Genomic DNA, 23,207 nt, shown 5'->3' with positions numbered 1-23,207 from the left:
TGTGTGACTCCCTTGGAGTTGCTATAGATCAGAACTAAGTACTGATAAAGGCAGAAGTTAACTCCCTTCAATTAGCAGAATTTGCATTCATCATTTGCAACAAATAAGAAGGTGGCTTACTCCATAAGATCACTAACTGCCCCGGGGTCTTTAGGAGGGTTAAGCACTTGCGTACAGGACAGAGATACGGTCCCCAGCCTGCCCAATTGCATTAAATGCCAATGTAGCAAGAGCTAGCTGCTGATTAAGGAACATATAGTTGTGATTGTATCCACATTAATCCTTTGAAGTGTATGCACACTTGCCCTAGCCTGAACATAAACACGGGCTTTGCTTTCTTGCACTGGTATCCACTTAAGAGGAATTACTAGGAACAACACACTGGTTGCTGTTTCTGGCTTTTATGTTCTTTGATCAATAAATACTTCAGATTCTTTTCTACAACTTCTCTTGTGCAACAGCTGATGTCTCCTTGCAACCCAAAGCAAGCAGAGCGCGGACTCCCAGAGACACACCCTTTTGTCACGGTTTTCACTAACCCTCCCCGCAGGCTCACGTTAGGTACAGCTCTGGCTCTGCGGTGTCCTATTTGCTTGCACATCGCATTGTGGAACTTGTGTCCTTCCCCACGGGCACAGGTGGGCACATACCCCTCCATCCCAGGATTACAGCCACCTTTCCAAGCACTGGCAGGGCCACCTCTGTGCCCAACAGTAAGCAAGAGGGGGTGGCTTGGTGACCAAGCCACCCCACAGAGTGGGGCCATGGTGACCAGGGCACATGTTCCCCAGCAGGTCCCCCAGTTTCTGCTCCAACAAGATACAGGCAAGGACCCAGTTTGGGTGAAGATGCTCCAGAAAAGGACTGAGCCAAGCATGTCCAAGACACAGGATTTGGGGAAGGAGAGCAGCAGCCCCCAGCTGCCCCATCTCCTGTAGTGGGTCAGAGCTGGGGTGCAAACCTGGCAGGAGAGGACTTTGTCCTCCAGACCCCATAACCAAGGCAAAGAGACAACCCAGGCCACCACGTGCAACCCAGGCTACGTCACCTCCCAATACCATGTTGGGGACCAAAACTGTCGTTCTTCCTCCCCTGGACCCATGAGCCACAGCCTGGCACATGATCCTGCACCCCAGCAGCAAAGACTGCTGGGTTCGTTAGGGGCAGGAGCTACTCAGAGCACAGCACCACAGCATTACAGCACCACAACCTCCTCTAAAGCTACACAGGCCCTGGTTAAAACTCTGTATAGCACAAGTAAAAACCACTAGCCAGAGTACAGAATCATAGGTCACATAGAACATCATGATTTACTTAACTGCACAGGTCAGGACAGTTTTCCAGAGCTCAACAAAACCAGCTGTTTTATAAACTTCTGCACGTGTTCCACAAGTCTTTTCATACAGCACTGGGCAAGGTCACATATCCCGATTTGGGAAAGCAGGTTCTCCCAAAAGCAAGGGTGCTATTAAACTCCTCTCATTCCCCCCCCCAGCAGTATGAGCAGCACTAGTAATTTGTTTAGAATTACCAGGAATACCCAGGAATCCTTTGGGTTTGCATCTACAGACAGTCCTCTACAAGGTTTCCCCCCCTGTAAACACAGTATCAGGAAATATTTCTTTAGAAAAAGTCACAGTCCCTCCAGCTCTGTTTCATTAACTGCATCTGTTGCCCATCAGAAAGATGCAACACTGCCATCCTCAGGCCGCACGACCATAGTGCAAGCCAAGAATTAGACCTGCGTGCTGTTTGAAAGACTGGATTCTGACAAAATTCAAGCGGGCTGTCACTGCTATTGAAGAGCAACCTATGTAGCTTTAAAAACAATTTACAATCCTTGTACAGCTGTTCCACTTCATATAGGTGGAAGACTGGAAAAGCATGAGTTCTTCTAGCAGTTTTTATTAACACTTTGCACAAATCCTGCTAGTTACTTTCTTCACCAATACTAAATTCAGCACAGCATTATATAATAAAAATACATTGCACAATAAAATCCCATTAAAAGTCTCAGTTAAGCTGAAAGATAAGAGGAAAAAGATCTTATTACATAAGCTGCCAAGGGCCACGGAGAGGACTTGCGATTAGTGTACTCAAGCATATTGGTGTGCAAATACTAGGATGACACTAACTCCCAGGTCCACTTCACTTCAGCATAGGAGAGGCAAAGAAGTTGCCCTGGTGCCCAAGCTGGGTTGTAGACTTGCTTTTGCTCCCAAATCTAGTTCAAGAGAAGTAGAAAAACATCAGGTTTGGGATATAGACATCCAACACTGTCCCCTTTCCCAGGGGTCATTCACCCAAATTTTACCCACCTCCCTCCCAAACTAAGTGTTCCCCTCTCTACCATAAGATGATGCTCGTTAATCATTATGCAGCTTGCACTGTTGTTACAGCACTGATTAAGGGAGAGTCGACCAAGTAGTAAATCCAGGCTGCTCCCGGAACTGGGTCAAAAGTCTATGTCTAGTTCTCCTTGGACACCCAACCGCCTCCAGTCACCCCAACATCTTTGTGATAACGCCCATCGGCACTTACTTGGGGGTGGTTTTGCTGAAGGTAGACCGGACCCTCTGGGACAGGGAGCTAGACGACGGTGTCTTGGAGAGTTGCTGTTCCGGAGTGGTGAGGGGTCCAAGCATGCTCACTGTCAAAAAAAAAAAAAAAAGAGGCAGCAAAGTGAGCAACTGAGGACAGCTAAGTTTTCATTGCCACGCAAGGAACATTAATCTGTCAGAAATACTAATCTGATATTTGCTGGCATGCTTTTTTTCTTCCCTCTTTCTCCATAAAGCATGCAGGAATGGCTAGCTCCAACAGTCTCACAAGCAGCTTTGATTGAGGGTCGTTATTTTTAATACAGCAGCTGCACAGCAACAGAGCAGCATCCAGGGGTTACCTTTAACATCTGGTGTCTGTGGAGTGGAATAGGCATTGACGTTCTCAATTACGTGCGCTGGGTCAATGTTTTCTTGCTCCACCATCATCAACTGGCTCCAGTAGTCCATAGGCAACAGCAGAAGACGCTCCACTACCTGCAGAGACACCCAGGAGCAGCTGATGTTACAAACCAGAACGCAGCTTTGACATACTGACACCAGGCAGGTGTCACCTCAGCTGCCTCCAGCAATTCATCTGAATTCTTTAAGCAGGTTATGTTCACCCAAGTCAGTCCTTTCCGCTGGCCTACCTTAGGTTGCCGCTTAGTGTCTTGCAGGAGTGTCATAGGGTCAGGATCAGGTACCGCATGGGCAACTATTGTGGGGCCAAAGACTTTGGCCAAGTTGGTGATGTCCATTTTAGTCTCTGGGCTCTGAGCTACCCTATATTAAAAAAAATAAAATAGAGAGAATATAGCTTCTCCACTTCTTATACAACTCCCCCGTCCCACACATGCTTCAGCCTCTGAATAAGCATTTTTTCTTCCAGAATGAAGACCTTACACTCACAAGCAGTAATTAGAGCCAACATCCCCCTATCAGAACTACCAGTCTATTTGAACATACCTCTGCAGGTGGATCATGAGGAAAGCTAGGGTGTCCCTATTGGCCTGAGGCAGTTCACCAACGGCTTGGTACATAGCAGCAACACTGTTGTCCTCATCCAGGATTTCTGGGGAAAAAGTGTTTAGGCATCAGAAAGCAGTCCCAAAGGCAGAGGTGTAACATTCCCCTCTCAGCAATAGCTAGCCTGAGAAACAAGGAAGCCAGAAACTTCACATGCCATTGTATTAATTTTTATCCTGCCCAAGCACTTGAACTTGTTTCTTTTCCAAGAAGAGTACAGCAGGAGAGATTTTCCCAGCATATTACACATCAACAAAGCTGCAAGCACGAGAGCTCCATGGAGCAGTGAGGTCTGCCAGTTCACACAACAGCTAAACCTGTGACCATTGAACCCAGGGAAAGAGTTGGAGATGTCATTTAGCAATTCCTTACCTGCAGCTTCCATAAAAGTCTTGTTTAACCGGAAAGTGAGAAGGGGTTCTTTCAGGCTGCGTAGAAAGTCCTTGAGAAGGCCGCAGATAGCGTGGATATCATCCACTTTACTGAGCAAAGGAATATTTTTTGCTCTAAGAAACTTCTCTTTCAGTTCCCTCACTGTCTTGTCACAGCCAGATATCCGGTAAAGGCCTGTCTGTTAACAGAAAGCATTGCTTGGAGGCAGACTATCAACCACATGTATAAAGCCAGATTCTTTTGCTCCCACTTTCTCTCCACACCTGAGCACTCTACAGACACTGTTACTCACTCACAGAGACACCCACTGAGCGGCACTATACACACCATAAATAAGAGATATTTTGGTTAACAATTTGTTTCCCTAACACGGCAGCCCATTTCATTAGCACTGTTTCACACCTCGTTTTCTTTTTACCTCATGCAGCCCTCGCTGCTCGATCTCATTAACACAGTGCACTATGATGGAAGGGATCATTGGAGGAGTAGAAGGGACAAAGTCCATCAAGGTCCCCTAAGAGGCAGAAGGGAAAATAAATTACAAAAAAAGATAGTCTTCAAGACATGGGAAATACTCTCAGGAATTCATAGCGAGATCTAGGCTTATTTCTTCTTCATCAGCCCAGAGAAGAGCAACACCACATCCATCAGCACAATGCTGCAGGATTGCCTACCCTGAGCTGCCACGTTCGCAAGTCAACACCCTCCTAACATCACACCCCTACCGCCCACTACCCTTGTTAATGAATGATACATTAGCAAGCTCATTTGCATTTTATTATGCAGGTCTGAGCAACAGGAGCTCTTCTGCAGAAGGCAGACTTGTCGGAGCCTAAGCACGTTCTAACTCTAACCAAACAGTAGCCCGTTTGTGCTGGCAGTCACAGCGCCCCAAGCTCACCCTACGGACCTACCTCTCCAATTCTGACAGGAGTGCCTGTCAAGGTGGGGATACAGGGAAGAGGACAGCGGTCCCGACACTCTGGATGAGCGACCACACGGCAGTCTCTGCATTTCAGAGAGATTTTTCCAAATTTTACTCTCTTTCCACATGGAACACACGTTTCTGGCTTGATAACCTAGTGATTCAGAGCATACAGATGGGAAAAGATTAGTGCAGTGTAGGCACTCAGCAGGACTTACACTGGATAACTATACAGGATAACATATTCCCTGATCCATGCAGGTAACTGGTACAGTTAATATAGATTTGAGATGTAATGGCTGGTGGCCTCTTACAATAGTTTGATATCACACATTTAAAAATGGAAGGAGATGCTTTTACAAGTTCTTCCTGCCTGCAAACCTACCGTCTTTGAAACAAATTCATGCAGCCTCACTCCTCCGTTGTTCTGCGGGGTGCTGGAACCATCAGTCTCCGATTTGGATTCCAGCTGCTTACTGCCTATGCTTGACTCGCTGCTCCAAGGCTGCAGAGGACCTGAAAAGACAGAAGAGGAGTGTTGACTGAATGGAATCACTCCCTCCACAACCTTTCCGTCAAAGTACATGCATTATAAACCACAGGCAGCTGCCCAGGCCCTGGAGGGAGGTAACCGTAACATGTCAGGATAGCCTCTGGCCTACAAAGTAGTTGCTTCAGGACTAGGAAGAACAGAGACATGACACCTACCACTCTTCCTCCGGCTTCTCAGACCATAGGGCACAGTCTGGATAGTAGAGATAGCTTCAATTGGGCCACCATCATTGGGGACCATGAGAGTTGTCTTCGCTACTATGGATTCATTTCCCTGTAACAAGAAATATGCAGTTAGTGACAGAAATACTGACAGGACATGGGATTTTCTAGTTTGTTGGCCCTAGAACAGGAGTGCAATAGGCCCAACTACTTTAAATGCACACAAACCCAGCTGGAACCACCATACCTGGTCTGCTGTGGAGCCAATTGATCTGGTTTTCTTCTGAGGACCTGGTGGGCCTTCAATGAACTGCCTGGAAGACCGCTGAAAAGATACAGTATGTTTTTGTCTATGAGGGAGGTGTGCTGTGAACTTAGTGTTAGATTAGATCAGTACGACTAGAAGGACTGAACAATTGTCTGCACACACCACACATACATTAAGTTTTTCCATGGTACCTGTTCTTCACAGCAACCTTGAAGTTGCTGTGAAGTATCAGGAGGCCTTAATATACAGCTCTTTGAAGTGATTTTCCTAGCCAGCTTTACAATCCGATTCAGAGAAAAGAAAGAAAGGAGGAGGGGAAAAAACCCCACACAACCCCCCCCACGCACACACACAAGAGGGCAACTAAGTAATTCCCAGACTCTTCCTAACTCTCCTAGCGATGATTTCAGGCTGTCCTTTCCCACCTCTGCCGACCACATACTAAGAGCAGACCAAGACAAGCACAAGCTCCTTCACAGAATAGAAAAATATTAACTTCCCACATGATTTTTCCTTTAATCTGGTAGCTGTTAATAACCTCCAAGTACTTTCTTGCAAACTCTAGGCCATAACAGAACAAGATATGCAGAACTCCACTCCAGTCATTTTCAGTAGACAAACAACATCAGAATTAACTTTCAATCTAAATCCACACAGCAGGTCTGAATTATAGTAGAAGCACATCCATCTGAAGTTTGATTGCGATTAGTAGCTCAGACATCATTCTAGGTGGCTGCGAGATGACAGATGGTGACATTGTGTCAGCTAAGGCTAACAATGGAATCTATTTGAAGGGGAAGAATTGAACATACCCGCTTCTCTCTCCTTTTCAGTCTGACAGCTTTCACCACAGTGGAATCCCAGTCCTGTGGGAAATACACAACGCTGGTTAGCTCAGTGTAAATACCATACAGCCTCTGGCCAGGACTTTCATTAAGTTTTAGCCAATAGCACACCAGAGAAATGCAAATCAGCTTGACCAGTTTAATACCACAATAATCTAAACACAAGGGGTCTCTACAGATTACCCCACACCCCTAAGGTTTTGCAGTGGAGGAAAACTTTAGAACATGGAGTTACGTTACCAGTGACTCATCAGTCTTGTCAAAGCTGATGTCTGACAGAATTGAGCCAGATTCGTCTATTGTAGACAGCCTAAAATCAAAAGTTAGAAGAAACTCGTATCAGTTTGGCTTTCAGTCAGCCACGGCTCCAGAACAATCTTACTGACTCAGAAGAGCTGTATTTCAAACTGGAATAAAAAGTAAAACTCTGTTAAAACGGGCGCAGCATGCGTCACAGAGGTACGCGGCTGGATTGAGCAACTTATGTTGCTCAGACAAACTGCTATTTTGCCTACCTTTTGTTGCCTGAACCACCTACAGAAACCTGTGGCCTGTTAAGGAAGGCGAGGGCAGACTTCTGTTCCTCACTCAGCTGAATGCTCCCAGATGCATCACACATGAGCAGCTCTCGAATCAGTTGTATTTGCCTCTCCTGTAAAGATAGATAACATCAGAAGCTGCCACAGGATAAACTGTGTTTAATTACTGTATGAACCAATCTGAAGTGTTTGAGGTGCCACAGAGAGGCTCTCAGAACTTGTGTCAATAGACTGCTAATGGCCGCGAAGCACGTGTGCTCCCACAGGTAATGGCGACAGCTCGGCTACCCCCAGCAGCCAGTCGCCTCTTTCCAGACCAAAGCAGAAGGCTACTAAAAGGAGCTGAGCCAATTCCGATTTCTTGTTGTGTTTTTCCTCCCCAGGAAAAGTTATTATGAGTTCCAGTCCTTATTTTGCATAGATCAATGCAGTTTAATCACCTTGTCTCCATGCTCTAAACAGCTAACTAGTAATAAAGGAATTACTTACTAGCTTTTCACAGTCCGTTTCAGCTTTTTGCCTTCGTTTGATCTCCACATCCACTTGATTGCGGGCATGTTTCAGCTTCACATCCAAAGCACTACGTTCAGCTTCAGTTTTCATGAGAAGATCTTTGTACCTGCCAAGCTCATGCTCCGTTTTCTGCAATTTTCTCCGATACTCCTCAAAGTTCTTTGCTAACTGAATAAACTCTGGAGAGAAGACAAATACATATTGAGCTACCCAGGCAAGCAGAGAAGATGCAGCAGCCCTCCTTTCACTGACAGTAGGTAGTTATTTATATAACCTGCTCTCAACTGAGGAGTGGGGATGCCAGCCTCTCAGCAATCCCACCTACACTATAGAGTTTCACGAGATCTTGCAGTTTTTCAGGCCAAGTCCTTCGTGGCAGTATCAACCAGAAGAGCTAGAACACGAGACCCTGCGTGGATGAGGTCAGCTTGCTACGAGCAGGATGTGGCCCTGCCTACAAGTTCAGCCTGTGGCTTCGTATTTCTCAACAATGAAAAAAAAAAAAACAAAACCCCCTCAAATCTGACCACCTGCAGCAATCCTATTACAAGTAACATCATTGACAGATTCTTCAATAACAGCTAATCATGTTTGTTTGCATATTTATATTCTTATAGCAAAGTCTGCTTCAGCTGCCCACAGAAACAAAACTTACGGTATTCGTCTCCTTCACTTAAAACTTCAGCCTGGCGCATAAGTTGATCATAGAGACTCCGTAAGTTCAGCATTGCAGTCTCCATCTTCCTGCCAAGAAACCAGAGCTAAATAAACAGCCCAGCCTTTTCTTCCCACCTCCAAACAGAAAATGTGTTACCAGCCCAAAGAAAAGAGAATCAGCTTCAGAATTACTGATTTTTAGTTTTTAAGGCAAGTTTTAGAAGCTGCACAAACAAAAATACATTAAGAGTTATGTTTTATGGAGATACATACATGTAAATTCTAGGGAATTTAGGTCCTCACCTCTCTGCAGTTTACAGAGAGAGGCAGTATGGCTCCCCACCTTATGGCTTCAGATATCTCCAATATATTACAGGGGGTCAGAACCCACAGCAAGATGAGGGATCCCAAATTATTCTCCTTCTGGTAGGCTGCAGAACACAGCTCGTGCCCTGCCTACAAATAACTTAGTACTAAATAGGCCACTGAAAATCTGCAAGTTTTGAGAGCTTCATAAGATAAAAATAGAAACAACGTTCTGGGGAATTTTAATACAGTTTTAAATTTAGCTGCATTTTAAGTTACAGCTCCTACTGCAAATAGCTGTTAAAATTCAGACAGTCAGCACATTTTCCTCAAACAGTAGCAACAATAGCATAAACAGAAGCAATGAAGAGGAAAGTCTCCAGCTCAGCAACACAGAAATTACTTTGCTAATGCAAGAAGTTGCTGGGGCACACAGGACAGCCTCGACTAATAAATTAGCACTAGAGGCAGGTGCAGACATAGTTGGGAGAGGTGCCAGGAGGGAGCACAACACAGCAGCTTAACACTTGGGAGGCCACCGTGGAGTACGCTATTCACAGTTACAGACTCTACACAGATATTTAGAAACTCTCTATATTACGTGGACTGCAAGGTGCGGAAAAGCTCTGCACCAAAAGGCCCTCCTCTGGCCCTTGTAGTCTGCTTAATTCATAGCAAGGGGCACTTCTACAGTTTCGTGCCTAAATTACCAGCACCACGGTCATTAGTCCCGCGCCCAACTCGCCGGCAGAGGCCGGAGGAACGAGGCCAGCCCGTAAAGCACCCACAGCCACGGGCCCTGCCCAGGAGGCAGCGAGGGAAAAGGCCTCTGAGGAAACCGGCACCGGGCCCGCCCAAGGCGCCGGCCCGCGCTGCGCCAGGAAGGCGGCTCCCCCCGGCCGGTGAGAGGGGGGGGAACCCACGGCCTGGGCGAGGCCCGGTGCGGGACCCACGGCCTGGGCGAGGCCCGGTCCCGGGGTCCCGCCGCCTCCCCTCAGCCCCCTCACCCTCCCGCACACTCACCTGGGCCGCCGGCCCGGCGCGAGCTCCGGCTCCAACCGCCCAACCTAACCGCCCCGCACTTCGGTTTGAATCCCTGCTGCCAGCCAATCCCAGCGTGCGCCCCACCCTCCCGGCCTCTCATTGGCTTCGTTCGCTGGGAGTCTGAAGCCAAGCTGGCGCCATGTCTGCTGAGGGCGTGGCCTCTCTGCTCCACTCCCCGGCGCTAGGGCGAACGGGCGGCCCTGAACGGCCGCGTGCTGAAGCCGGCCAGGCGCCATCTTTACTGTGGTTGCTGGCTCCGGCACCCGTTGCTTAGCAACAGCGCAGGCCGGCGACGCCGGCAGGGCCTAGGCCCCCCCGCACCCGAGGGCTCGTTCCTCTCTGAGGGCCCAGGCGCGGCCGTTGGCACCAGAGGGGCTGTTTTGGGGAGAAAAACCTGTTCTCAGGCCAAGCCCCAGTTGTGATTTTAAGCAATGCCATTGGCACATGATGCGGGGAGGGCCTGAGCCCCCCCACGCACGGGTCCTGAGGAGCGCCGAAAGGCCTGTGCAAGGTGCTGGGTGCAGCCCATAGCAGGTTCAGAGCATTGATGCTTCACCGGGTGGCCGTTTATTAAGCGTTCTCGCTTGAAAAATGGTGCCTCGACTGATTTTTGTCTTTGAAACGTTGATCTGAGCAGCAGCCAGCAATCCGTCCCGCATGCCAAAAGGCAAAACCCCATTTCAAGCCACGTACAAGTCTTCCATTCGCAGACATTTAATATGCAAACCGATAAAACACAAATCAAAACCCAACAATTACAAGAAGCGAAATCGCATAATCATAAAATAACAACGCGCTTTAATCTTTTAAATCTGAAACAAAACAGCGGGTAATTGAAGAATGGATATTAGCAATTAGAAAGCGGAACTAAATGCTTAAAATTGCTGAGTGGAAAAGGGAGTTCGTAAAGCAGATTGCTCTCTAACATCCAGCTGCTTTGTCAGAACTGCTTTATTTAGGTTATATAGTCTGCTTTAACTTAATTAATAATAATTAATTCATAATAGATTGTAAAAAGCCTCAAGGTCCTCTGAAAAGTAAACATTAATGAGGCTTCCTTGAGGAAGATAGTCAAAATTACCTACATTTTATAGGGGAACCAAGGCCCAGAAGAGACACGACTCCTCCTCCGAGTGAACGGCGAAGCAAAAGAAAGGCACTGACCTTGATATTTGACCTCGAAGCACAGAAAATCATCCCAAAACCCAATTTGCCCCAATCTGGAAAGCAAGTTGAAGGCTGACAGTTACACCCGGCTCTGCTGAGAGCCTCTTGTGCGTGCACATCCCATCCCGGCACTTCTTGCACATCCATTTCTGAGGAGGTTCAGCTGTTTTGGTGTCAGCCCCAGGGGGTCCTGCAGCTCCTGCCTGTAATTAAATCTTCACAGCTAAGATGTCTCTATTGGCAGATCATATTTATAGGCAGGCGAGTTGTTTTAGTGTCATTCTTAAGAGTTAAGGAGGCTTTTGCTCATAAGCAAATCCTCTTCTCTTTTAAATTGTCATCCGCAATCTCACGCCAATAAAAAGGCACATTATTTTAGATTATTGCCCCCGTGGTGCTTGTAGTGAGTTACTGCGTTAGGTACTGGGTTTCAAATTAGATTTCTTCCATATGTCTTCAGACGTCGTACTTCCAAATCCTCCACTGAAATGTGATGGGTGGGAGCTCCAAGGGCATCGGGGACTGAGTACCCCAAAAAAGCTTCTCAGAAACCTCCTCACCTGCTGACGTGACGTGGACATGGCAAACAGGCCGTAGGTGGCCTTACGGCATGTGCCGCTCGCTCGGTCCCTAAAAGCTTTGTAGAGTTTTTCTTTCCTCCTTCTTGACTGATACATGATGAGAGCAGAGAGGTCAGAAGCACCTTTCGTATATAGCTTTATTTCAAGGGAGAAGAAAAGGCATAAGGATTGAGGGCCTTTTCAGGAGCTGCTTTATTGCAAAGTAATTATATTCTCTTTTGTTTGTGTCGGGGAGGGGAGGGAGAAGCCTTGAAATGTCTCATCTGGGAAACCGTTAATAGAATTTATGCTAATTCGATGATTCCGGCGATTACTGGCGGAAGCACTTCACATTTTCAGGCAGCAGAAATTCTCCAGTTCCTCCCGCAGTCTCGCTCTGTTTGGTCTTTAGCCCGTTCGCCTCTTCCAGCCGCCGGAGACTCCCGTGCTGGGCAGCGCTTGCGGACCCCGTGAGGTGACCAGGATTTTTGCATACGCCGATGCCGATGGGCTCACTGGTGACCCCATGCCTTGATCTTTTGGGGCAGAACACAAAGAAATCTGCCCTGGTGCCTCGCTGTGCTAGCAAGCAGCCCTGCAATAACAAAGCTTTCCCTCCCGGCTCTGGCGGAGCTTCGCAAATACAAATCTCTCTGCCCGGTTCCCGCCTAATTAACTCCAGAATTGCAAACCCATTTGTGCAGCTTTGTGCTCAGGGGAAACCTTTATTAAGTTCCTTTTAATCCAAAACCAGTTAGAGCATGATGGTCTTCATGAACAGTCATTAAAAAAAAAAAGGGGGCGGGGGGGGGAAGAAAGCAGAACTAGAAACTTTAAGACAGCAACCTTTCTCCAGGGGAAAAAAAAAAACCACGCAGAAAAAAATGATCTTAGGTGCATTTCTTTCGATGCGTTAATACGGCACTGGTTTCAAAAAAGAATGATTCAGTAGCATGAGGAAAATATCCAGCAAGCTGAATGGGGAGGGCAGCCTGAGTTTAGCCAGAGGAAGCTAGACATTTTGGGGAATTAATTCCTAATTTCTCGCGCCTGGCCCGAGCCGCAGGCCGGCAGATGGCATCACGCTCATGCCGTTGGGTGGGAGCGGGAGCTGCGGGGCCTCAGCCATCGCTCCACTGTGCAAAATATTGCTGGGCACATGGCCCGCGCGCTCTGCGAGGGGGGTACCGAAGGAGCTGCGTTTGTGCCGTCGGTCCGAATGATGAACCGTGTTTATCTGTGATCTCCTGCCTGCGTGAACCCGGGTTAATTCCTCCGGCAGTGACTGGCATCGGGGCAAAGAGCGCTTGGATGGGATCAACCAGACCTGTCTGCAGCGACGTGCGGTCCACCCTCTCTGCTCCTCGTAGCGAAACAGTGCATTAATGTCAGCAGAGAAACCACGGCCTTATCCTGAACTCGTTAAAAAACAATGGGAGTCTCTATCGCCTTCATCTGGCTTTTAATGAATGACCTCTTGTCGCCAGGAGCTGCGTGTAGTGACAAAGGACCTTTGTGGGCTGATATTTATGATTTCATTTAAGCCAGGGAGTAAGCTAAGGGAGAGGTCTGGAAAATAAGAGCTGAGCTGATGTTTCCTGCTTTAAACTCAAGGGATCTTTATCTAGTTTTTGTATTAATATAGTTGTCATCTCTTAAATATTTGAGCAACTCGCGGCCGTGAACGCTCCCATGCTGGAAGGACACGCAGGTCACGCTCGGTGGCAGGGCAGGGAATGATTCCAGCTCTCCCGAGCCCCACACATTCGTTCGGGCCCTAACACTGGGTATGGGGCAAAGTTTTGCATTTTCCTAGTGCCCCCCCCCAAAAAAAAATTGCACACGCCCCAAGCACACCAAGCCCTGCCGTGAGACCCCACGACCTGCTGGTGGGGGGCCGGCGTGCAGCCCCGGGCTGAGTGCAGCCGCCAGGTCCGAACACCCCTCCCCACGCCAGCAACTTGCCAACACTGATAAATTTTTGCCTTTTCCTTCGGCAGGCCTCGGCAGCGGATTAAGCAGCTGGGAGTCTGGAGTGAGAGCGCGTCTCTTTTGCCATGCAAACAGAGAAAATTAATCTTCCAGCTTCCTCTGATATTTGGGCTGAATTACAAGCTGGGAGCGGAGATAAAGCGCGGGCAAAAGGAAGGTACAGGTACAGCAGAGAGCTGGGCTGCCTGGCACAGGCCTTTGTCCATGCAGATAACAGCTCTCCTCCCTGTGTCATGCATAATTCACCAGCGCTGCCTCCCTCCGTCCCGGTCATCCCTCTTTCTGCTTCCACCGCTCTTCTCCTACAGAAAGCGGAAGCCTTCCTGTCCCAGTGAGCCCGTGTGCGTTGGCTGCATGTGTGGGTGCAGAAGGACGCACATGCACGGGGAGCAAACGCACGTGTGTGTCCAGAGACACAGCAGCGACGTGCAAATCTCAGCTGCAGCGTTGCTCTCTTCGCAGGTTTGCCCTGGGACGTAGGTAAGGGGACGTTGTCAGGGGTACGACGCTGCCGCAGCCCGTGCTGGGATGGGCCACTGGTGCCCTGCACGCAGCCCGGCAATATTCGATGCCAACTCAACTAAACCAAACCAGCACATCAACTTCTGCATGGGCCTAGGGTGCGATTTTGTATGCCCGTCACGTTTCAGCTTCGCTAACCACGCTATCTCCCTAAATCCCTCTGATGTTATAGTTGGATAGAGGTTAAATCCTTCGGGATACCAACCCCAGCATTAACAGACACCAACTGCATTTTATTTGGTCGATCATCCGGCGGCTTCTCTGTACCGTTCCTGACAGAACTGTGCCACACAGAGCGGAAAAGCCGTGGAGGTTTTCCATAGCCGCCGAGAGTTTCTTTCCCAGAACAAAGCAGAAATAGCCCCAGTCACCCCCAGCCAAACAGTGAACATAGACACCTGCTTAATTATTTTTGCTTTGTAAATGAAAGCAGTGCCGTGAGTTTAATAACCACTGCTTGGGTTTAATTGGGGCGATTATTGTATGGCCCAGGGGGAAAATTGCAGCTTGTTATCTCCAGGGAGTAGCATTAGGATCCAGCAGATAATCAGAAGGTTATTTGTTGCACTTTAGATGACATTTCTTATGGATTTAGAAGTGATAGTGATCAAACCACGTTGTCAGAGCCACTCCCAAACTGAGGAATCCAGAGACCTGTAAGCTAAATAGCATCTGAGGCTGCCCGGGACAGCTGCTCTTCCAGCAGGACAGCACAAATAACAGGCATACGTGACACGTTTGAGCTCAAACACTTCCAGATCTGAGCATCACTCATCTCTCTTAATTCCATCTTCTCACAAGAGGGATGACACTCAGGATGCTGCACAAGAGGATGCAAAGGGAGGATATCAGCTATAACAGATGCCGCCAACCAGATCCATACGCAGCGATAAGGTTGCTTGAGACCTTCCCTCCTCTGTTTCTCCCTCCCCACCCCAATCGATAGCCTCTCCCTGTCCTCTTGCCTACAGCAGCCCTGAAATTTGAGGCTCGCTCGGGAGCGATGCTCACACACTGCTGCAGCGTCGCGACTTTCGTCTGCACGGTCTCACGGAGACCCTCAGCTCCAGGCATCCTCCCTGTGCACGCCACGATCGCTCCCCATCGTGCAGCCGAGCAGCTCCCATCGACGTTACGCTCTCTGCAAGACATTTGCGTGCCCTCAGGTAGCAGCTTTCGGCTCCTGGAGGGATTCTGAGCCGTAGGAGCCAGTTCCAGAAAACCCAGACGCTGCAGGGGGGCAAGATGCAGCGCAACTCCCGGCGATGCCTCCCAAACACTAGCCCCTCTCTTGGCACCAGCCTGGCCGCAGGGGTAGAAAGAGGATTTTTAGCAAGGCTAAGCCCAGCCAGAGCCTCTGGTGCTCCCTCTTTTGTAGGTTAGCTGCACAGGAGCATCCCCAAATCCTGGTTTGGGCTCTGCTCCCGGGGACGGGCTCGTGGATGACACGGCAGCACCTCGGCACCCGCACGACGCCAGCGAACAGGATCCTGCCAGGCCTGGGAGAGCGCTGAGCCAAAGCAAGCTCCGCTATCGATCCCCCAATCAATGACAATTCAAGGCCTGGAAATGACAGCGCCTTTTCTTAGTCCTCAATTCCCACCCAAGGCTGGGCACGGGGAGGAGGGAGCTCACTCAGAGGTTTATAGCAATAATCCGAAGGAGGAGCAGAGACGGCAAGAGCCGCTCTTGCAGCAGGTGGGATGTTTAACAAATTGGACACCTAACAAGACAAAAGGCACAGAAGAAGGAGATCTGGTGGGACTGGACCTTTATCTCCAGCACGTTGGCAGCCAAATCTTTGTGCAATATTTATCAAGGGTGAGCGGGCAGCAGAATTGGCAGTCGATGCATAAGCGAGGAATTAAAGCCACTGCCATCCTTATCTCCCAGGCAGATACACAAGGGGAGGGGTGGACAGGAGCTGCGAGCCGGCCCAGGGCAATCGAGTTTGAAACCTTTTGTGGATTTAACGAGCCCAAACTTTATTAGCTCAGCTGATGGGGAGCATAGCGGAAACACCAAGGAGGGCAAACCAGCACATCCGCATCCTCTGGCTGCCAGAGCCGAGCGCCCTGCCTTGGGCTGGAAAGTCCCCCACATCCCTGGGCAGGCATTGCACGGCCGGGAGGGACACGGCAAAGCCACCCAAAAGGCACCAGGAAAGGGGCCAGAGGTCTTTCAAGCCCAGTTAAGATTCACTTTTAAACCAGGGAGTTTAGGAGCCGCTATCCTTTCTCTCCCAATTTTGCTCAGCAGTGAGACGAAGGCAAAAAGATGCTCTGCCCTCGGGTGTATTCGTATTGTCACAGTCAGAGCCACAACTGTCTTGTGGAGAGCAGACACTGCTTGGCACTTCGCAGCCACCCCGTGAATATGCCTCACGAGACGCAGCCAGGAAAACCGCAGGGGAAGGGATGGATACGACCTCGATAATATCTGCAGAGCTCTCAGTCAGTCCGCTGAGGGTTTTTGCAGGCAAGGTGTCCCCGGGGAGGGCAGCTCAGCTCCCGCAGTGACCAGCCGGGTCCCTCGGCCCCTCCGGCTCCTGCAGCTGCGGATGGCGAGCGAAGGGCTGCTTCATCTCCACCATCCCCAGGGAATCCCCAGCTCTCACGCAACGTGCTGGTAATTAACTCATTTACTGGCTTTGCTTTTGCTGAGATTGCACGTTCAAGATGGGCTCCATCTGCTCCTTGCATGGGCTTGGCTGCCAGGGGGAGGGTAGCAAACCCCCCGTTTATAATGAGAGATGTGTCATTTCTGTAACCGATGGCACAACGCTAAGGCCATGCCGGGGACCAGCAGCAGCCCTCCAACAACGGCTGCAGGTCCAGGCTGCCCAACTCCACCAGCCCCTTCGCCACACACCAAACTCGTGCCAACCAGCCTCCTCCCCAGGCACCCACCAGCCTCCGCCGGGGCCACCACAGCCACCGGCTTCATTAAATTGTTTTAGGGGATTTGCATCTCTCCGTTTAATTTCTCTTCAAGGCAAATAAGAGCACAAGAAGCCAAGTGGGACCTCATTTTTGGAGATGCTGGACTGCTGTGTGTCAGATGGCTGCTGGGAAGAAGATGCACTGATCTATATGCCCGGAGCATGTAGTGCTATATTCCCTCCCTGCGCAACACAATTCCTCCTGGAGAAATGGGACACAAACACCGAGGATGTTACACCGGCAATGCCGGAGTTACTCCTAGCTACAGCCCTCCCCAGGCAGGTTCCTCCTTTGGCCCCGATGTGGTTCCCACGAATCCTCCCCAGGTTATTCCAGCCGCTGTCACGGAGCTGTAGCGGCAAATCTCAGCTTAGCTCCGAGCAAAGCAGCGCAGAGCACGTGGCGCTCGCCGGGTCCCCCAGCACCCATCTGCACTGCCTTTGTCTCCTCAGCCTTTGAACGGTGCTTTTCCTCCTCTCTGCTGCAAAGAAAGGCATTAGTTGCAACATTGCTTTAATTTGTTTGCCAGCTTTCAGAGAGCGGAGAGGCTCGCTGCTCCCATCGGTGCTGTTTGGAGGATGTTTGCACGCCGGCAGCGTTAACTCTTCGGCTCCTGTGCGATCGCTCGTGCTGCTGGAGCGTGTTTGCACGCCCAAGAGACACGAGCTGCCTTCTCCATCACGGCCCCACAGTGCTCGGGGCCAGAGCGAGCGCGTGCTGCTGGCCCGACCTGGCACTTACCAGATGGGGGGGATCCATTTCCCCTTCCAGCTATCCTCAGCGTTTCCTTAATGAGATGAGTTTTGTTGTGACCACAACTGGTGTCAGAGGGAATAAAAGAAAATGTGATCTGAACAGGCTCTATGGCAGTGACAAGGACACGGGGACAAGCGGCCGCTAGCAAAACCAGGGTAACGCAGGCAGAGAAATGGTATCGGACGAGCGGAGCAGCACGGGGTGACGGGCTGGATCTGCGCCCAGGGAGGAGCTGGGCAATCCTGTTGCCCAGCGCCACGCTTTGCGCATCCCAGCATCTCACCTCTGTGTGCACACACGCGATGCCGGTGCCCACGCGTGGCCCGGGACTGCAGCAAGGTGTTTGCCGTTGCCGGACACATCTGCAGGACTGACGGCAGCATGGGGTCTTTCTTCTCACGTAGCTCCAAAACGGCTTCTGATACGGAAATCGGTGAAGAGAGCGAGGAGCCAGGAGGGACGGCCTCGGGCAGGACTGCAGGCAGCAGCACGGATCCCTGCTCCACCCAGCCACGGCCCAACATCCTGTGAAATGAGTTTGCTTGGTCTCTGCCCCACGCTTCCAGATATGGGTCCTGTCCAGCCCGAGTATCTTCAGACCCTCCGGTCCAGTGGAACAGCCCCTGTGCGCGTCCCGGATGAGAGTGAGGATGGCAGGAGCCAGCCGAGGTGGAGCTGGTGCATGGGGAAAGCGTTTCAGGACAGTCGTGGAGCAGTAGCCGGTGGTTTTGCATTGCCTCACGCTAATTACTCGAGCTAATGAAGCCGCACCCTCAGCTCAGTGACTTTCCGCAGGGTTTCGATCCGCCTTCGGTTTGCAATGTGCCGTTCACAGCTCCGGAAAGCTGCAGCTGATCGATCGTAAGATTTCCAGGATGGTGAAAGAGTAGAAACAGCCCTGAAGGGACTGGAAAAAACACAGCAGCCCCGAAGCAGGTGAGGGGCACCCAGATCCGAGGGTGATGAGCAGCAAGAGGAGGAATTCCCAGATATTCAGACCCAGGTGTACAGCATAGACGCAGCGATACGACTCTTCCCGAGGCTGCTGGTGAGGAGGTATCCGTGTCTTCCCGCTCGAGACGGGCCCCGGGGAGTTTGTCTCCTGGCCCGTGGGGACGGTTTCCACTGCTGAAGCCCCAGCGGAGCCCAAACCACCTTCCCCATCGCTCTCCGTGTCTCCAGGTCCCCCGCGCCCACGTTGCAAGGTGCCTGGTTGTTAAGAGATTCAGCCTCCTTTTTATCCTGAGCGCAGTTCTGAAGGTTTAAATAGAAAGATATCAAAATAAAAGATAATTGTTGAGAAAGATGAATAGGGGGGAGGAAAAAAAACCCATCAGCACGGAGGAACTCTTGTCTAATTTCTCACCCACGCAGAGCACAGCGATATTAGTGCCTTCAACTCTGGTTCGTAAAAGCTTTCATGGCTTTATTACCAGCTCCCCGAACAGCTTGTCCTTTTAATAAGCCAAGGCCTCCAGATAGCGTATCTGCCCACGGGAGATCCCATCAGGACGTGGTTAATCCGGGCAGAAATAGCACAGAGCATCATTGCGCTCACCTGACCAAGGAAACCCTCGTCTGAGGCAGAAAAAGGTTAAAAACCACCCCAAAAATGTAAGGAGGAGAGGGCAGGATGGGAGAGAGGAGCCACCTCTCTGCCGGGGCCTCGCCGCCGTGGCGGTGGCACCCGATTAATGAGAGCTGCCGGGCGTCCTCGCCTTCCCCGTCAGCCCTGCTCTCCACAGCCGCTGGCTTTGGCCACGGAGGCCTTTAATTATCCAAACTGCTGCCCCTCACAAAATTAAATGCCGCTGAGGATGACTCAGTGTTTAATGGACTGGCTGCTCCTCGCGCCGGGAGAGCCAAGCGGGTGCAAGCGAGAGCACAGCACAACACGGCATAAATCAGACAGAGACACTCTGCACGGGGGCGAGTGACCCAGCAGCTCGGAGCGGGGAGACAGGCGAACCGCTGATTTTAAACAGTTGCATTTTTACTCAGGATAACCCCGTCGGTAACTCCTGCGAGCAGCAGCTCTGGGTGCTGTGGCTCGACCCTCTGCCCAGGCTCTCTTTGACCCCTTCACATCTACAGCCACTGGGGCGATGGGGATGTGCTCGATTTAGAAATTCCACAGTATCACCGAGCCGCTCGCGCTGGGTTCTCGTTTCTCAGGATTTAGATACAGCGGTTTCCTTTGGAAAGGTCTGAAAAATGGTCAAGCGTGGTTTAAATGGCAAGAGCAAGCAGAAGCCAAAAGATGCAACACAAGGCTTATCTCTTCCTCCGTTTGACAACCCGGGAAGTCAACGTGCTCCGGGGCAACCAGAGCCAGCAATGGCAAGAAGCGACTCTGCTAATAGCCTCGTTAGTCTCACCGAGATGCTTTGGCTTCCAGCGGATAATTAACGACGGCGCTCATGAATTAGGAAGCCCTGGACCTCTACCAGGGCCTATGTGGAGGCAACGGAGCTGCTCTTGGTTCAGAGCTGGAGCAAAGCGATGCCTCGAGGAGCAGCCCGGAGCGATGGGGAGGGCCAACGGGGACCGGGAGAAGCGGTACCCAGCCCCCTGCGGACACAACAGCCCCCTAATGCTGGAGCTACCCTACCAGTGAGGAAGGCATGCATAAAAAGTCCTGGTAAGGCCCCACAGTGTCTTATTTGAATACAGTTTACTGTTGCTAATGATGCTGATGGTTATTTCCCCAAGCTAGGAAGTGTTTGGCCCCAAAATGGGCTCCTGGAAGCAATTTCAGATGAGCAATCTGTAATACTGGAGCTGATGGAAGCAATTTGCAATCCATTAGCAGAGATCATCTGTGAAGATATTTCACATGTCACTCAGCCCAGGTTTGAGAGGGGCTTGAATCTTTCCCCCCCTCCCCTAGAATTTCTGGCCTGGGTGGGATGGGGCGACAGAAAGGGCTGCGAGGCCGGACACGGCACCAGCCTTGCAAAACCCGCTGACAGCAAGGGTTAGAGCAACACCGGGCACGCAGCGCAGGGCAAACAACGGCACCGGGCTCCCAACCAGCAGCTGAACACCAAAGCGCTGCCTCCGCGGCCCCATCAGCCAGCGGAAAGAGCTTTGTGGCATGCCCCATCGGTGGCCGTTTAATTAAAACTCTCACCTTAAGCACACGATGCAATCCTGGAGATCGTAGGGCCAGTCACCTCCGGAACCGTCACACCCTGGGGAGGGAAGGGGCAGTGCCTGGCACCTCCAGCCCCCACGGTACTTAATAGAGCATTATGAATCAAATTGCCTCCTGTACAGCAGCTGGGCAGTGGGTGCAGCTAGAAAAGCAATTTGCAAGCCAGGGCTGCCTCGACAGAGGGAGCGATATCAGGGCATAACCCCAAAAAAGCGCGGAGAAGCATCTCTTACCCATCCTTGCCCTGGCGATGCTCTTTCTCTGCAGATGCTCTTCTAAGGAGCAGGATGGAAGTTTGTTTGTAGCAGAGGCATGCGTGGTGGAACAGGGACAAACATTGCTTGGAAAGCGAGAAAAATGGCCCCAGGGCTTGAGTTATCCCTTGGCCCAAGCTCCCGAGGTGTTCCCAAGACACACCGGTGCCTGCCTGCCTGTCTGCTGGAGCCTGCGCTGGGAGCCTCAGCACTGCAGCACCTTCCCTTAATTACTTTTTTCCACGCTAATTGGATCTGTGGGTATGCCTGAGGGGAGCCCTGGCTACTGGATCTGAGCCGGGACTGAACAGCCCTTCAGCCACAGCAGCTCTCCTCCTCTTCCTCACACCCCACTACCCATCACCCTCAGGTCCCAGCCCACCCCTTGGCTACCCGCCTTTAAGCCTTAGCGCCCGGTGGCTTGCTGTTATCAATTATCACCAGAGGCTAATTGTGAGCTCCTCACCCATCACACAGCCCTCAGCTGGTCCCACCGCCTCTCCCAGCAGGAATTAACACAACCCTCACGTGGCTTCCCCGAAAAATAATGCGGAAATGCTTGCGCTCCCCACGCTCCACTCGACTCCAAGGATGCAGCTGCATCCTTCCTGGCCAGGGGCCAGCGGTGAGGAAGTTTCCTCCAACCGTTCGCCTCCTCGCCGGCTCCTGCAGGAAAGGATCCCGGGGCGTTCGGGGACCCGTCGGCTACCTGAGCCCCCCCCAGGAAAGGTGATTTCCAGCCAGGGTGGCTTGGAGATGCAGAGCCACTTCGCTGGGGGTTCTTGTGCGGTGGAAAGCGAAGGCTTGCAAGTACGTCCACGTGTGCATCCGCTCCGGCCTGAAACCCCATCCGTCCCTGCGTGCAGCCCTGCCGCTGCTGGTGGATTTACTGTCAATAAAACCACTGCAGAGAATGACTTGTCATCTGGAAGGAAAAAAAAAGGGGGGGGGGGGGGGAGAAAAAAAACCAACCCAGTTTTAAATGTTCTTATCCCACATCCAAGCAGCACATCCTTCTCCAGGATTCTATCAGGAGCCCTGACGGAGAGACGGCTATCAGCAGGCAGTTGTCGTCCAGGCAAGGAGCGGTGCCGACTCGCTGCAGAACGGAGCGGGGAAGGGAAAGGCAGAGCTGATGCCAACTGGAAAAGCTAACGCCGCTCTCCCGGCCTTGCAGCCGCGTTTCCAAGCGCTGCCAGGGTTGTCCCTGTGCCCAGCAGTGAGCGAGTGGGGGCCTTGGCTCACGGGGGTGTCCCTGAGCCCCATCTCCCCCCAGATGTCCCCCAGCATGTCCCGCTGCAAAACCCCTGGTTCCCGCTCCGATGAGGAATGGGTGAGGACCCAGTTTGGGAGAGGATGCTCCAGAAACGGACCGAGCCAAGTGTGTCCCAGTCACAGGATTTGGGGACAAGGGATTTGCCTGACCCTGCTGTACCCCAAACTGCCCGTGCTCCCGTTAGCCGCAGTTCAGGCAGGGACGGCGCGCTGGGAAGACACCTTTGGTGCAGGGACGCAGCTTGTGGGGTCAACCCCGGGGTCTGGCTGTCCCTTTCCAATATCACACTTGTACAGGACGTTGAAACATTCTTTTCCATTTGACTGCAGTCACCTTACTGGGAGCAGCGGGCAGGCGCCTGCTGCAGCCTCTGCTCCCTGCGCTGCTGCCGGCAGGAGCTCTGCAGCGGTGGCGCTTGTCCCCCAGCTCGGGGGGGGGACAGTCATGGGGAGCAGACGGAGGTGAAGCAGGGCTGGAGGTGCCGGAGGCGGCGGGAAGGTGGGCAGCGCTGTGCAATCCTCTTGCTCTGCCCGGGGAGGGTGAGAGCACCCAGCACCCAGTGCCTCCTGCCCTGGGGAGCACCCTGGGGACAACAGCACCTTTCTGATGACTCTGTAAGTGGCAGAAGGGGAATAGCTGGGAGAGGGGCAGCACGTCCTGCGTGGGGCAGGGGCAGGAGCCCAGCGTCTCTGGCAGGGTCTCGTCCCCATCGCGGCGAGCATCGTGCCAGGGAGCGTGGCAGCAGGCAGCCGGGAGCGAGGCCGCACCGGGCGATCCCGGGACAGATGCTCGAGGCACCGCGGTGCCC

The 23,207-nt window shown here is 51.5% G+C and overlaps 1 protein-coding gene across 2 annotated transcripts; it reads right to left on the bottom strand.

The window, feature by feature from the left end:
* Positions 1–1,277: 1,277 nt before the first annotated feature.
* RACGAP1 (Rac GTPase activating protein 1) lies at positions 1,278–9,874 on the bottom strand. Of its 2 annotated transcripts, none has more exons than XM_075737712.1 (17): positions 9,753–9,874; positions 8,422–8,510; positions 7,743–7,945; positions 7,230–7,366; positions 6,955–7,024; positions 6,682–6,735; positions 5,849–5,926; positions 5,596–5,713; positions 5,273–5,403; positions 4,877–5,041; positions 4,381–4,476; positions 3,942–4,140; positions 3,510–3,615; positions 3,194–3,326; positions 2,903–3,038; positions 2,542–2,650; positions 1,278–2,224 (listed from the first exon to the last, which is right to left on the bottom strand). In XM_075737712.1, the coding sequence occupies exons 2-17, from the start codon at positions 8,504–8,506 to the stop codon at positions 2,149–2,151; spliced, it is 1,896 nt and encodes a 631-aa protein (XP_075593827.1). In that variant the 5' UTR covers positions 8,507–8,510; positions 9,753–9,874; the 3' UTR covers positions 1,278–2,148. The 2 variants fall into 2 exon arrangements, with proteins under 2 accessions (XP_075593827.1, XP_075593828.1); XM_075737713.1 differs by having other exon boundaries at positions 8,422–8,506; positions 9,753–9,816.
* Between the last annotated feature and the right edge of the window lie 13,333 nt (positions 9,875–23,207).

Source organism: Balearica regulorum, chromosome 29 (assembly GCF_011004875.1).
Source record: "Balearica regulorum gibbericeps isolate bBalReg1 chromosome 29, bBalReg1.pri, whole genome shotgun sequence".
Taxonomy (NCBI): Eukaryota; Metazoa; Chordata; class Aves; order Gruiformes; family Gruidae; genus Balearica; species Balearica regulorum.
Note: the sequence above shows the minus strand (reverse complement) of the source record. Positions and strands in the feature narration are given on the sequence as shown.